At 32.0% G+C, this 15301-nt stretch overlaps 2 protein-coding genes across 2 annotated transcripts; one reads left to right on the top strand and one right to left on the bottom strand.

Annotated features, from left to right (window-relative positions):
• Positions 1 to 241: 241 nt before the first annotated feature.
• Positions 242 to 9408, top strand: LOTGIDRAFT_158444 (hypothetical protein; the record flags this gene model as incomplete). Its single annotated transcript, XM_009051600.1, has 6 exons — positions 242 to 280; positions 426 to 580; positions 7523 to 7673; positions 8194 to 8337; positions 8738 to 8812; positions 9316 to 9408. The coding sequence occupies 6 exons, from the start codon at positions 242 to 244 to the stop codon at positions 9406 to 9408; spliced, it is 657 nt and encodes a 218-aa protein (XP_009049848.1).
• Positions 9409 to 12051: 2643 nt separating this feature from the next.
• Positions 12052 to 13287, bottom strand: LOTGIDRAFT_158443 (hypothetical protein; the record flags this gene model as incomplete). Its single annotated transcript, XM_009051599.1, has 1 exon — positions 12052 to 13287. The coding sequence occupies one exon, from the start codon at positions 13285 to 13287 to the stop codon at positions 12052 to 12054; it is 1236 nt and encodes a 411-aa protein (XP_009049847.1).
• Between the last annotated feature and the right edge of the window lie 2014 nt (positions 13288 to 15301).

The following is a 15301-nucleotide window of genomic DNA, read 5'->3' as shown; positions in this document are numbered from 1 at the left end:
GATATGTTCAGTCCATTACCATATTGTTTTAAATGCCCAACACTCCTAGTTTGTTTTATAAATTTTAGCATCTTCTTCGGAGTTAACCCCAACACAATTCAGTTTAAATTGATTATTTTTGGCAGATCCTCGACTGTAAAATCTGTATCTGAAATGGATTGTAGCCTCATTGATTTCATTCGCTCCCAATGATAACTATTTGTTACAGATTCCACCAAGTGAAAGTTCTCACAGCAAAAAAATGTCGGAATTGAATTTTGATCGTCTGCTTAAAACTAAAGTAAGATGTTTTTTGTATTATTTGCACATTAAAGTTTGAACAATCAGGTATTTCTAGTTATTTTCTCATCCTGTCTATTGGTAAAAGCGAACCTAATTATCAGATGTTGATTATAATGATATATTTCTTTGATATATTTTTACAGGTAAATTTGAAGGAATATATAGATAATATATTAAAGAATATTTTTGACATACACGATATACCAGTACCAGTACGTCATCTTTTTCATTTACTAGAAACATGTGGACTTAGAAATGGGTTCGATAAAACTGTTATAGAATCTTGGAAAATAAACAGGTATACATATTATTATATATCAGTTATCATGTTATTAAGTCAAAAAAGACAACGATATGTAAAGGATCCAGGTGATATTTCAATTTTTTGTTCGTAAACACTCTTGAACTCCCAATTCTTGACAGATTTTGACGAAACTGGGTGTGAGAGTTTGTTATCATCGAAGGCAGAAAAAGCTTTCAATTTTTAGCTCTTAAACACTAAAAGGCACGAGTCTTGCCAGACTGTGACAAATTTTAGTAATATTATCATTTATTATACTGGTAATTGTTACTTTACTGCCAAATATTTTTATTATAAATCAAAGCTGCCAGTGGGCGTATATTACCTTGCCTGGCAAGCTATCTTTCAAAATCAAAGCTGCCAGTGGGCGTATATTATCTTGCCCTCAGGTAATCATATCACTAAAGAACTCCTTGAGCATTATCGTAATTTCTCTATCATAAGTAAAGGTCATAAACAAACTGATAGTGAGCACAGTTACAATTAGCGCGGTATGTGCTTTTTTCATAAATTGTGTAAAACCGCTTGTACAATTTGGATTCAGACATTTCATGGACGTTAATTATTTTTTTTTGTTTAAACATATTTTATTGTTTGAAACAACAGGATAAGGACAAATTATAAAATTTATAAACCTTCTCCTAGTGAATTATTCACAAATATACAATTTGAATTTAGAAAATGAAAGAACCAATAACTATAATTAAATAATTTAACATACATACAAGAGAAGAGAAAAGAAAAATTGAAGGACAAACTTTTTTACAATTCAAATAATATTATGTGCATGATACCTAAATGCGGTGACAACAAATGTGAAGTATTTACACTATTTAGTCTTTCTTAAAGCGGTGGGACGATGTAATATAGTTTTGGACTGCTATAAATATATATTCGTTCACTGATTTGGGAAAAAATGGATTTCCATGAAGAAGGATTTGTAAACGTGTGTCATAGGGAAGGTGGTTTAAGAAATATAATTTGTTGAATAGTACAGTTCATTGGGTTATATATATTCTACATTTAAAGAAGTAGTGGTAAACATCTTCAACAGATTGTGTACACATAGGATTAGCAACAATATTACATCGGAAAAGATCATTATTTAAACCACTTGAAGAGTATCGTAATCTCGTATGAAGAATACAAAGATTCAGTGCTCCCACTTCTCTGAAATTTGGTAATTTAGACCTGACTATGATTAATTTTTTGAAACTTGAAATATTAACAGCATTTAATTGAATGGGTGAAAGGTTTCTGTATTCGGTTATTGTCTTCGGAAAAAACGAACGTTGTTTAATGGTCAGACGTGAAATTGGTAATGAAATATTATGATTGAGTCTAAGTGCATAAATTTGTGAGTTGGAATGAATTATGTCACGAAGGAAGGATGGAGAGGAATCATTTATGATCTTATAGAGTAGACATAATCGTCTAGTTTTACGTCGATCTGCAAGATACTTCGCAGGCATATTCTAAGGAAGGGCGAATAAAACAGGTGTATAACTTGTGTAAAGATGTTGTTGTGTCAAACAATTTTTTAGCTTTCCGTAAATGATTTAGTTTGAATGCAGCTTGCTTTATCATATGATCGATATGCAAATTCCATTTTAAGTCAGATTCTAAAATAGTACCTAAATGTTTATGATTTTCGGAACTTGTCAAATGTTTATCATTAAAGTTTATGTTAATTGGGAAGGGTACAGATTTGTTACTAAAGATCATTAATGATGTTTTGTCAGGATTAAAGGTAACAAGTCATTTTGAAGACAATCCTGGATTAATTTTAGGTCATGATTCGCAATTTGTTCAACCTCTAAAAAACTTTTTGATGATGTTATTAGACCCGTGTCATCCGCAAATAGCCTCGTTGAACTTTTTAGACCTTCATGAATATCGTTTATATAAATAATGAACAATAAAGGGCCCAAAACCGACCCTTGGGGAACCCCTGCATTGGGAAATAAGAATTTGGATTGGTGATTTTCCAAAAGAACTTGCTGGTGCCGACTGGATATATAAGTAGAAATGAGATTTAACAAGTTGCTGCCGATTCCATATTGCCGAAGTTTATGTATTAAACCTTTGTGAGAAACTCTGTCAAAAGCTTTCGAGATGTCAAAAGAGTGGCTGTGAAATCCCTTTTGTCTAGATTCGAACAAATTTTATCATAAATTTCAATCAATTGGTGAACTGTGGACAATCCTGGTAAAAAGCCTGCCTGATGTTTATAAATTAAATTATTTTCAGTGAAGTAAGTGTTTATGAACTAATTTTTCGAAAATTTTTGAAATACTTTTCAATAATGAAATGGGCCGGTAATTGGACCTTATATGCCTCGGACCCTTCTTGAACAGGGGAATCACATGCGCCAATTTCTTTAATTTAAGTAAAATGAAATTAAAAAGATGTGACAATGGGATACATATGGTGTCAATGGTGGATTTCAAAATAGTATTGTTAACTGGACCCGGACCATTGGCTTTGGATGTTTTCAGCTTCTTAATAACCGTTTTGATTTGATTAGGTGAAACCTGTAAACTTGGACAAGATTGTTCCGTGCGTGAATTAAAATTTGGTAGCACTTTCATGTCAATAATCGTTGAAATAGAAGTAAAAAAATTCGTTTAGTATCTCTGATTTGCTATAAGCATCACTAACTAAGTTGTTCGTGTCAGAAAGGAGATGTGGGATAGTTTTTTGCTGGGTAGGTTGAACAAAGCTTTTTAAGATATTCCAATAATCTTTTTGAGAGGTTTCTTGTAAAGAACGCATTTTTTCATTAATATGATCGTAAAAATTATTTTTTGCAAATGTTTTCATATTATTAAATTTGTTCCTGGCTGATTTGTATGAAGCTAAATGTGTTGGGTTTCTAAGGTGGGAAGTAAACCATGGTTTATCTTTAGTTCTGACAGTGATACAGGTAGATGGAATATTACATGCAATTAAGTCAGCGAGCTTTTTGTCAAATTTAAGAATACGTTCATTAGTGTTTTCAGTTTCTTTCCAGAATATATCCTAATTTATGGATTTTATGACATCATTCAATTTGACGAAGTTGGCACGTTTGTACAAGAGGATTTTACGGTTGAAACTATTTGGAATAGCAATATTTACACCCAAGTGGACGTAAGTGGTAAAATGTGATTTGGAGTTTCAATGACATCTGCGTCAATGATATTTACATTTTCGGAGATCAAAATTGGATCGATCGAGGTGCTCGATGTACTCATAACTCTGGTTGGTTTCGTTATAGTATTTTCAAAGTTAAAAGCTGAACAGACGTTGTGAATTTGTTCCTTTGGGTTGAAGAAATTAGAGTTAAGATCGCCCAATACGATTATTTTGTTTGAATCCTCTTGAACATGTTCAATCGAGTCATCTAGCAGTTCCCAAAAGTCGATCGGAGATTCATCAGATCGGTAAGCAATTCATAGATTTAGACAAAATGATTTTAAACGTAATTTTAACCATATAATGTCAGCCTTGAATTCAAACTTGTAAAGTCTTTCCGATGCAATATCATTTCGAACGTAAACAACCACCCCACCCCCATAATCATTTTGATCGTTTCTATACGTCATGTAGTTTTTATTTATCACTAAATCTTGATCAGTTACAGAATTACTCAAATGGGTCTCGGTTAGACATATAATGTGGAAGTCAGAAAGATTGTCCTTGATAAAACTAATTTTGTTTCTTAAACTTCGAATATTTAGATGGCACATTGATAATTTGTCTGAATAAGGGCCCGGATTTATTTCGATGTCGTATGATAATGATTTTCTAATTAGTTCCGACACATGACGTTGGCAGTAAATTAGCAGTAGTAAATTGAATAATGTAAAATAAGCGCAAAAATAATTGAAAAAGGTATCGTTCTGGTATGGACAAAAAAAACATATTTACAAAAACAGAAGAAGTAGATTCATGAAATAAACATAGTTGTGAGCTTAGATAGATATATACAACATAATACAATGACGTTAGATTGCGATTTACAGGTACAATATAACCAGTTACTTTAATAGACAGTTGAAATTACACATTGTGACCGAAACTCTGACTTGGTTTGGAAAACTAATTTCAAGGTCCGGTGATAGTCACTGACTATAAATTGATGGAACGTACACAACATTTTACATTGACAAACAAATCTATTTGTTTTGAATCGGACTAAAATACCTAGTGAGATCGTTCTTTTGCAAAGGTGTAGAGGTGGGATTTTGACTTTCCCTTACATTAAAAGGACTTGACTGGGAATATTGATCAAATATTTGACTATATGAACTGGTAGATACGGGTGGGAAATCCATATTCAATGTAGTTGATTCTTGTGGACTGGACTTTTTATCGGATGAACTTCCAACAGGTAACTGTCGGCGTCGATTAGGAGCGCTATCTTGATGCACGGGATAGTCGGCTTTCTTTTCATTGAAGGCCACTTTCAGATCTGTATCGTGAGATACTTTAACAATTTTACCATTTGTGAATTTGGCGTAGATAACACCTTCCTTGGACCAGGTTTGACAAACAAGTGGTGACTTGTAAGTCTTATTCATTAAATTATTATTGATTTCTGTTAAATCTTCTTAATCACTATTCCAGTTTTAGCTAAAAACTTTCGTTTCTGAATCACTTTAATTTTTGACTTACTTGACATGAACTTCACAATTATACCTCTTTTTCTCGATTGAACGAAAGGACCTAAACGATGAGCTATGTCAATATCTGCTGATGTTATAGTCGCACCAATTTTGCAAAATACACTAATGGCATGTTCAGTTGATTGTGGGTAATTCTCATGCTTATCGTCAGGTGTGTCATAAATTCTGATACTTGATCTACGAGTCCACTGTTCGACTTGGTTACTTTTGTTTAACTCTAGAGCACTAATGCTTTTGGATACCTGCAATTGTTCCTTAAGAGTTTTGTTCATTTATGTGATCGTGAATATTGACATTTTCAGTTTGGAGTCTTTGAACTTGGACTTGGAGGGTCTTGAAACGTTCATCTAGCAGTTTTCATTGACTCGAGATAGTTTTCGTTTTGTTTTAATTGATTGAATATCATGTCATTAGTAACGGTTTGGCAGACATTGGTCCAGATTCTATTTTCTGTCTTTCAAAGAATTGTTGTTTCGGACTAACACTGGATTTTGCCTTTTTCTTGACCTGGCGTTTATTGTTATAAGAAGTAGTCAATAGGCTATCAATTTGTGAGGACGATTCACTTGATTGATCACTCAACGATGCAATTTTAGTTTTCCGTTTTCTTGAACTTTCAACTTCCAAATTACTTTTATCCATTACTTACACAATTTGCATTATAATACAGAATCATTGTCTTATTAATGGTGATAATATAGATTTATAACTATAAGTATAAGAGGGGGTAACATTAAGTTTTGTTTCACTTCAAATTAATTTTAAGTTATTGTCATTATTACTCACCCTAAATTGCGCGAACGTGGATATTCTAGAAGGTTCTTGAGAGGTACTAAAAGCTCAACAGTTGCTGAAATCTCTGCTAAAAATAATTCGATTCTTTTGCCAATACCAAATTCTTCAGTTTATCCTTGTAACAACCCTCGCTGTCAAACCTGTCCCTTCATTTTACCAACAAATTCTTTCCGAAATAGACGCACAGATTCCATATTTCAAGTAAATGAAAAACTCAACTGCAACAGCAAAAATATTATTTATCTCATTTCTTGCACAAAATGTGACGAACAATACGTTGGGGAGACAAAAAATTCGTTAAGGGTCCGTTTCAACCATCATAAGTCTGACACCAACTTAAAAAAAATTAATAAAACCGTTTCAAAACACTTCAATCAACCCGATCACCAATTAACAGACCTGAAAATTATTCCCATTGAACAGATATACGAACAACCTGGCATTGATACAAAGAAAATTCGACTCATTCGCGAAAATTATTGGATAAACAAATTACAAACCATGCATCCTTTAGGAATGAACATCCAAGTTGATTTCCAAATTATACCTTTTATTATTGAATACAACAACACAGCTGGTCAAGTTCCCCGAATAATTATCCGTCTTTACAAAGAATTGCAGGAAAAATTTCCAACAGTCTTTACAAATGATTTAGTTATCGCCTATACCCGTAATAAAAATCTAAATGATATCTTAGTCCATGGTAGATTACCCCCCATCCCCCTTCCATAGGTTTAGTACATTTCCTTTAATTAATATTTCTTATTTATGATAACTTACAATTGAAGAGTTTCCTCGCAAAAATATCATACATGTATACTATTTCCACTTAATAAATTATAGATATTTTTTATATGAAATACGCATTTTCCTTTTCATTTAATATAGGACAATTCCTCAATTTAACCAGTGAAAATGTTTATTATGATTTCCATGGTTATTAATGTTCCCGTTGGAACCAGTATTCTTCTTATATATTTCAGATTCGGAAGATAATGGATTTGCATTTCAAATATTCTATATCATTCTTTTAAACTAACTTCACAAACATTGCTCTATCACTAGAGGTTACGCCTACATGCCTGTGCCTGTGCTTTCGTAACATTGCTTAACCGCAATGTTACAACCTAAAATTCCTAGTAGTCAATGTTAAATTCCATAATAACACAGTGAAATGTCAAAATTTAGGATCGGTTTACTATTATAATACAATCATATCTCCTTTAAAAACAATACATCCTGAACCTGTTTCCACACTGTTAATAGTCCATAATTTAAGAAATTTCAGAGGAGGTGTAGAGCCGACTTTTCCCTTTCGCAATTTTGTTTGAAGCACGTTAATTATTATCATCCGATAAGGTGTGCCAGTGGAGCCAAAGACGAACTTCCTTCAAATCTTTGTTACTAAAGTAATCGATTTGAATTTGTTTACGATTACTTTATGGACGTTTACATCTTTGTTTTATTTTTTTAGTTACTTCATAAAATATTGGAGTAAAATTTTGTCCCAGCCTGAGGTCTTGTATGATTTAAACGAAAGTAGTGAACCCCATATTCAAACCAATATGAATGTTATAGTGTTAGCTTTTATAGACATCTTTTCCCCTCCGCAGACATTGGGAAAGGTAAGTGATGTACTGCATATCGACCAGTGTGGAAATCTTGTCATCAGTCCTAGGGCGAAAAGGCAGAATTTAATGGGTTTCATTGAGATTGAAGGCGTTTTAACCTATAAAATCACCTAAATATATTTATCTAAGGACGGTGCATCTATAGTGTGATGAAATCATTTTTAAATATGATGGTGCTTTCAAGAAGTACAGATGATTTCCAAGATGAAGCTATCATCATTTTTGTAAAAACGGATTTTCGAAGCTGTCGTTGTGAAATTGAAACTTCGGGATCCAGTTGCAAATATTCACGATCCCGATGCAGTTTTACAATAATCTTGAGATTGCGAGTCTAAAATTGGTTTCCTATTCTTTATTTATATTCATTATTCAATATAATTATTATGTTACATCCGGAGTTACGGATAGCATTATCAACATAATCATTAAGGGAAATATTTGTTTTGATGAATTATATCAAGACTTTAATGAGTAAGATCAAAAGATGTTTTAAATAGGTCTTCCCTTTTTTCAGAAATCACCAACATTAAAATTGTTATTCTACAAAGATTGTTATGAATACAGAAAGAGTAAAGTCACTTTTTTCAAATCCGGCGCAACAGTTGCTGGTGTAAAAAGTGCTGACCTCACATCAGAGCTAGGCAAACTTCCATATCTGGTAATGGTCTAATCTTCTCTACTAAACCTTATCAACAGAAAATATAATATCTTGTCAATCTTCAGCGGTGGAATTTTGACTTTGACCTTCGGGGCCTTACGGTTTTCTTGTAGAAACATTTGGGTAGGCCTATGATTATCTGAATTAGGACTACAAGGAACGCTCTTTGACGTTATATTCTGGCACTTATTTTTTTCGCCTTGCGCAAAGCACATTACAACATTTTTGAAAGCAAAAGGTTGCCCTAGAATGTTTCGTACTTTTGAAACATGTTGTGTAAATTTCCTTGGTAGCTTTTTAAAACTACAAAATTTTCCTTTTTATAAAGTCTATGTCATATTGTTCTTTAGTATTTGAATCAAGACTTGAGATTTTTGTTTTATTTCAATGAATTTTTCAGATTGATACAATACCCTTCAACAGAAGAAGTATGTTATATAAGTTATTTTTAGTCATAGATAACTATGATGACAAGGTAATTAGTATATTTCTTTTACATACTTTATACTACTTATAGATATTCCATATCATTGTTACATCCTCAATCTTCACGATGAAAGGCGTTTTTTTTAAATTTAAAAACCTATGCTATTCAGAAAGAGCTTAACTTCTACTTGTTCCAGGATTAACTATAGGAGCAAAGAAGCTCTTTATTTTTTTTTCTTTCTATATTTTGATGATACGCTCATAAGAACAACAAAAGGCATTTACTCGCCGTTGGTTTAATACAGGTTTTTTTAATTCTGAATTTTGGACTATAAATCACAAATTGTTCTTATTCTTGCAATGTCTTATCAAATATCATGCCCTTTTATTTTGGTCAAACTCTCTTTAAACTGGCACCAGAAAGTGACCCTTGCTAGTTTCGGACGTACCGCTTAGATTATAATTATAGTAAGGAATCTGGAGCTATAAGATGTAACCACTGACACTATTTTTTCTGATAACGAATGCAACATAACAATATTTATTTTACAGATAATAAAGGACTTAGATGAAACAGATGAGACAAGGAGGTTGAAACTCTCAGATAAATTGGACGAAGTTTTTGAAACTATGCGAAATACGTGAAAATGTGTTTGTCTGCGTTAAAAAAAAGACTCAAATTACATGATATAGAGCCAGTTAAAGAATAATTGTTGAATTCTGCTTTGAGATACTAACAAAATTACATGATATAAAGCCAGTGAAAGAATAATTGTTGAATTCTACTTCGCAAATTCAAATATACTCAAAATTACATGATATAAAGCTAGTGAAAGAATAATTGTTGAATTCTGCTTCGCAATACAAATATACTCACAATTACATGATATAAAGCCAGTGAAAGAATAATTGTTGAATTCTGCTTTGAGATACTAACAAAATTACATGATATAAAGCCAGTGAAAGAATAATTGTTGAATTCTGCTTTGAAATACTAACAAAATTACATGATATAAAGCTAGTTAAAGAATAATTGTTGAATTCTGCTTTGAGATACTAACAAAATTACATGATATCAAGCCAGTGAAAGAATAATTGTTGAATTCTGCTTTGAGATACTAACAAAATTACATGATATAAAGCCAGTGAAAGAATTGTTGACTTCTGCTTCGCAATACAAATATACTCACAATTACATGATATAAAGTTAGTGAAAGAATAATTGTTGAATTCTGCTTTGAGATACTAACAAAATTACATGATATAAAGCTAGTTAAAGAATAATTGTTGAATTCTGCTTCGCACTACAAATATACTCACAATTACATGATATAAAGCCAGTGAAAGAATAATTGTTGAATTCTGCTTCGCAATACAAATATACTCACAATTACATGATATAAAGCCAGTGAAAGAATAATTGTTGAATTCTACTTCGCAATACAAATATACTCAAAATTACATGATATAAAGCTAGTGAAAGAATAATTGTTGAATTCTGCTTTGAGATACTAACAAAATTACATGATATAAAGCCAGTGAAAGAATAATTGTTGAATTCTGCTTTGAGATACTAACAAAATTACATGATATAAAGCCAGTTAAAGAATAATTGTTGAATTCTACTTCGCAATACAAATATACTCAAAATTACATGATATAAAGCTAGTTAAAGAATAATTGTTGAATTCTACTTCGCAATACAAATATACTCAAAATTACATGATATAAAGCTAGTTAAAGAATAATTGTTGAATTCTACTTCGCAATACAAATATACTCAAAATTACATGATATAAAGCTAGTTAAAGAATAATTGTTGAATTCTACTTCGCAATACAAATATACTCACAATTACATGATATAAAGCTAGTTAAAGAATAATTGTTGAATTCTGCTTTGAGATACTAACAAAATTACATGATATAAAGCCAGTGAAAGAATAATTGTTGAATTCTGCTTTGAGATACTAACAAAATTACATGATATAAAGCCAGTGAAAGAATAATTGTTGAATTCTGCTTTGAGATACTAACAAAATTACATGATATAAAGCCAGTGAAAGAATAATTGTTGAATTCTGCTTTGAGATACTAACAAAATTACATGATATAAAGCCAGTGAAAGAATAATTGTTGAATTCTACTTCGCAAATTCAAATATACTCAAAATTACATGATATAAAGCCAGTGAAAGAATAATTGTTGAATTCTACTTCGCAATACAAATATACTCACAATTACATGATATAAAGCTAGTTAAAGAATAATTGTTGAATTCTGCTTTGAGATACAAATATACTATGGGACACATTTCGAACGTGATTAGATTCTATTAATTCCTACATTAATCAAATATAAGACGTTTGGTGTTTCAGGGGATAATGTAATGAGACAGACATCAGATAGAAAAACTCGTGTAAATGAGCTTCTTAGCATAATTAAAGGGACGATTCACCATTTTGGGCGGTTGAATATAGACCCTATTATGTAAATAGTCTTCAGAAGTATTAGAAATGTACAAAATCGGATAATTACTTCAAAAATACATCAAACTATGAACTTTCTATTTTCTATATATGTTTTTCTATATATGGCAGTGTCTCAGAAATGACATTTGTCATTTTAACATCCAAACGCGGATAATTCTGGACACACGTGCATTTGAAAGCTAATATTTCGATGGACACTATTATTGATTAGCTAAGGGGAAAAAAATTCCCGTTTTTGAAACTAAAGTAAAAGTAAATTGGTCAAACAGATGGCGAATCTGTCCCTTTAAGTTTTTTTGACAAATACCTAATTATAATTATTTCCTTTGTTTCATTTTTATATTCTTGAATGAGTGTTTGTAAATAATATGATAACATTAAGATTTGAAATGTACATTTATTATAAATATAATGTAATTGAACAAGTTATTAATGCCCATCCGGGAACCGTCAAACAATTTATTGTATGGACTGTTGTGTTTACCGTACCTGGATATGCATGAATATCTTTGCTCGATTATAAATCAATTTATTATTAAAACACTTATGTGCCATGTGCACACTTTGGTTCCTGAAAACAAGCAGACATTTCGAGAAAATTTTATCTAGTATGACCAGAACAAAGGGGGGTATTGGCATTCCTTTTGAAACCCATCTGGTTTTAACTTTTGTTCATTCAGATCCCTTAGTCTTATCAGCGAACCCCTTACCAACGAAGCCATAATGCATAGTAATTGACGTTCATTTGTTGGCAATGTAAAACATTTACGTACTTTCAATTGAACACACTTTGAAAATTACCAATATGGCTTGCAATAAATGCCTTGTTGAGCAGCTACCTTTTCAACCACATCAATTCTGGATATATCCAGATCATATATACCTAGTTTAAACAGTTGATCACAATGTTCATAATGTTTATTTATCATATCATCACATTTATCACGTTTATTTTTGCACCACGTTGTCAGGTGCTCTACTTTAGCAACCGGATTATGTTCAAATTGAAATAAAAACCATTGAGATGAAATCCGTAAAGGATCACACATTTCCTGGATGTTCTGTGGTAGTAAAATGTTTAGATTTCTGGAGGCTCTACAATATGACAATTTGCTTACCATGTGCTGCCTCCGAGGTTCACTAAAATGCTTATCGTGAATTTGTACATGTAAATCTGGGGATATATCCGATTGTCCAAGTTCGAAACCTTTTGCGACATATTTTTTATTGTAATCGCTGAGAGTTTCATTCCTGATGTCTATGTGAAAATCATATCGGTGTTTTTCAAAATAATAAGCGTATGTCATTATCACTACGACGGGACTAGAAGCATGACCTTGGGCTTGTGAGAATACTTCAATAAAGTCTGTTGCTGAAGAATTAACGTGATTCATAATAAACTTCCTACAGTTGGCTATCGTATCCTTCCAAATATATACTGGAAAATAAGACATGAAATCTGCTACCATATCTACTCCTAACATCATTTTAGTTGTTTTCGCCCAATTTTTAGAAAATTTACCTCTGAATTTGGCATGAATGCCTTTCACTTTTAATTTTTCACCATTGAAAATATTATCTTGTGTAACAGGCGTGGTAAACTTGGCATCACTATCAGTATACGCAATAACTGGTGTTTGAATGAACAAATCGGTTAAAAATGAAGAATACAGTTGTTGTTGATAACCCCGACTTTCTTTAAGGAAGTATTTTGTTTGATTGGGTGAAGGTTCATAATAAAACTCGAACATCATTCCCATAGCATCTTCATGTTTCGTCAAATGTTCTGCTAATCTTTTGTCCCACACTGATTCTTTGTTAAGTATCAAGGCGATATTGCCTAAATATTTAGACCAATATAAGGTTGCTGATCTGAGAGCAGAGCAATAGAAAAACTCCAACAACCTTGTAGAGCTGGTTAAACGAAAGGTCAATGTTATATCCGGCAAGTGTTTAAAAACGACTGCTTTTTCATGTAACCTCCAGGATTTTGACAAACGTTTTTGCCAGCCATAGTTGAGTATATAATACATTAGACAAAAAATACCAATAAGTATCACCCTTTTTTTGTTCACTGCAAAAACAATGAGAAAATTTGTTTTTTTAAAGAATAATAAAAATTAGTTCTTTTAAAGCTTTATGAGACAATAAAGAAAGGGTTAGCGAATAGCACCGGTATCAAAAACCAAATCAGCCAGTTCTGACTCAAAGTGGGGAAAGATCCCGTTGTTAGACATTCGCAGTGCCTTCACCACTTGGTCATGCTGACCCACTTTGAAGGTCACTTTGAGATAACGTTCAAAGGCAAAATCTCCCAATTTGATCTAACAATGAAAACCTCGACAGTTGATCGGGATTCCTCTTAATGTGGGGTGGTTGCTGATCGACAAGTACAAAACAGAATCCCCTTACAAAGAAGATTACAGCAATCCTTGTCGTTGCTATTTCGAGTATCGCTTCTTGGGGTATTCGCTCCCTTTTGAAGCGCTATGACCAATCCACACGTCATCGCGAAATATCACTTCACCAATGACGAAGCAAGGGATACGGTTATGATAAACAGGCGAAATGAAAATTGGCCAACAATCTATCAGAGTAAAGATCTTATCAACAAATCCCGAAACGAGTCTGCAATTCACCGAGTCTTTAGCGCTTTCACGTAGTTAAGAGCTCTCACACAATCAAAATCTATAAAGTAATTCATAAATGAAAATTCGAATTCATGCTGATAATGTAACAATTTGAAGGAAGTCAAGAGACATGAATAAATCAGTCATGAAAATTTCAAAAAAAGGTTTCATGGCCCTGTGGTGTCAGATTATCTTCAATAAAAGTATGAGTTTCCTAGTTAAACTCCCTTTTTAAATCATGCTGACTTGATGAAAGTTTGTAAAATGCTTTACTCTGCAATTTATCTTAGAAAAGTTTATTTATATCATTTATAACCATGATGTGATCAAGTAGATGAATAGCATACTTTAGAAATATTTTTAAGTAAGATTTATGGCGTTTTTGATAATGAAAATTTGGCATATTGCCCCTTTAAGTCGGAGTTATGGGATCACATCCTTCCGCCGCTATTATCAATTTAATTCAAAAAGACGCATATCTTAAAGCAGTTTACAAGATCAGTGTGTTTTTTTTATAATATTAATCTTTCCAGACCTCAAAAATTTAAACTAGACTCCATATACATTTTATTATTCTTTTATAACACAATAAAAAAATGCATGTTACTGAATGTTTTGTGGCGATAAGTCTGGTATAAAAATAAATTGTTTACTGTACCTTTTATATATCGCGTTAAAGAAAACATCATCTACCACAATACTATATCTTTGTTTACTTATTAGGGAAAACTCTGAAACAAGTTGTGCAGTTTTTTTAAAATCTTTGCTCGTCTACTGTATGTATATATATTTAGTTGTTCTTTGTCAATAATTCAAGAAAAAAGTGTTATTTTGGGTGTAACAAATAACCTCGAGCATATTTAAAGTGGACATGTCTAATGAGAAAAAAAAACTTCCGGTACCCAAACTACCATTGAGAATTTCAAATAATTTAACCAAACCTAGCATGTTGCTCGATTAATAATAATTGATTTGGAAAATCCTTACCAATTCTTATATTTAACAAGTCGCCTGAATTTATATCCATGTTTGATATCATCATCAAACGACTTTTAGATATGAAGTTTTTTGAGAAAATTAAATACACATTGTAAGCATAATCACACCCTGATTGCCATTTAATAAAAATACCATGATTATCCATTTAAAAGTGTGTTTTGATTTCGGAAGGTGATGGAAAAAAATTTAAAGTGCAAGCTATAAAAAAAATACATGAATTTTTCTCTTTAAAGCGAAGGTAAAATTTACGACGATGATTGATGTACGTAGAACATTGTTGACATTGCTGATGACATGTAGAAATAATAAATTATATTAGAGAAAAAATAGGTATATACAATTTATCAGGGGCATTGCTCCCATTGCCCATCTGTAGCTAGGGGCTTGTATCTGGTTGAATATTTGATTGTGACAGCGA

This window comes from Lottia gigantea (genome assembly GCF_000327385.1).
Source record: "Lottia gigantea unplaced genomic scaffold LOTGIsca_17, whole genome shotgun sequence".
NCBI lineage: Eukaryota > Metazoa > Mollusca > Gastropoda > Lottiidae > Lottia > Lottia gigantea.
Note: the sequence above shows the minus strand (reverse complement) of the source record. Positions and strands in the feature narration are given on the sequence as shown.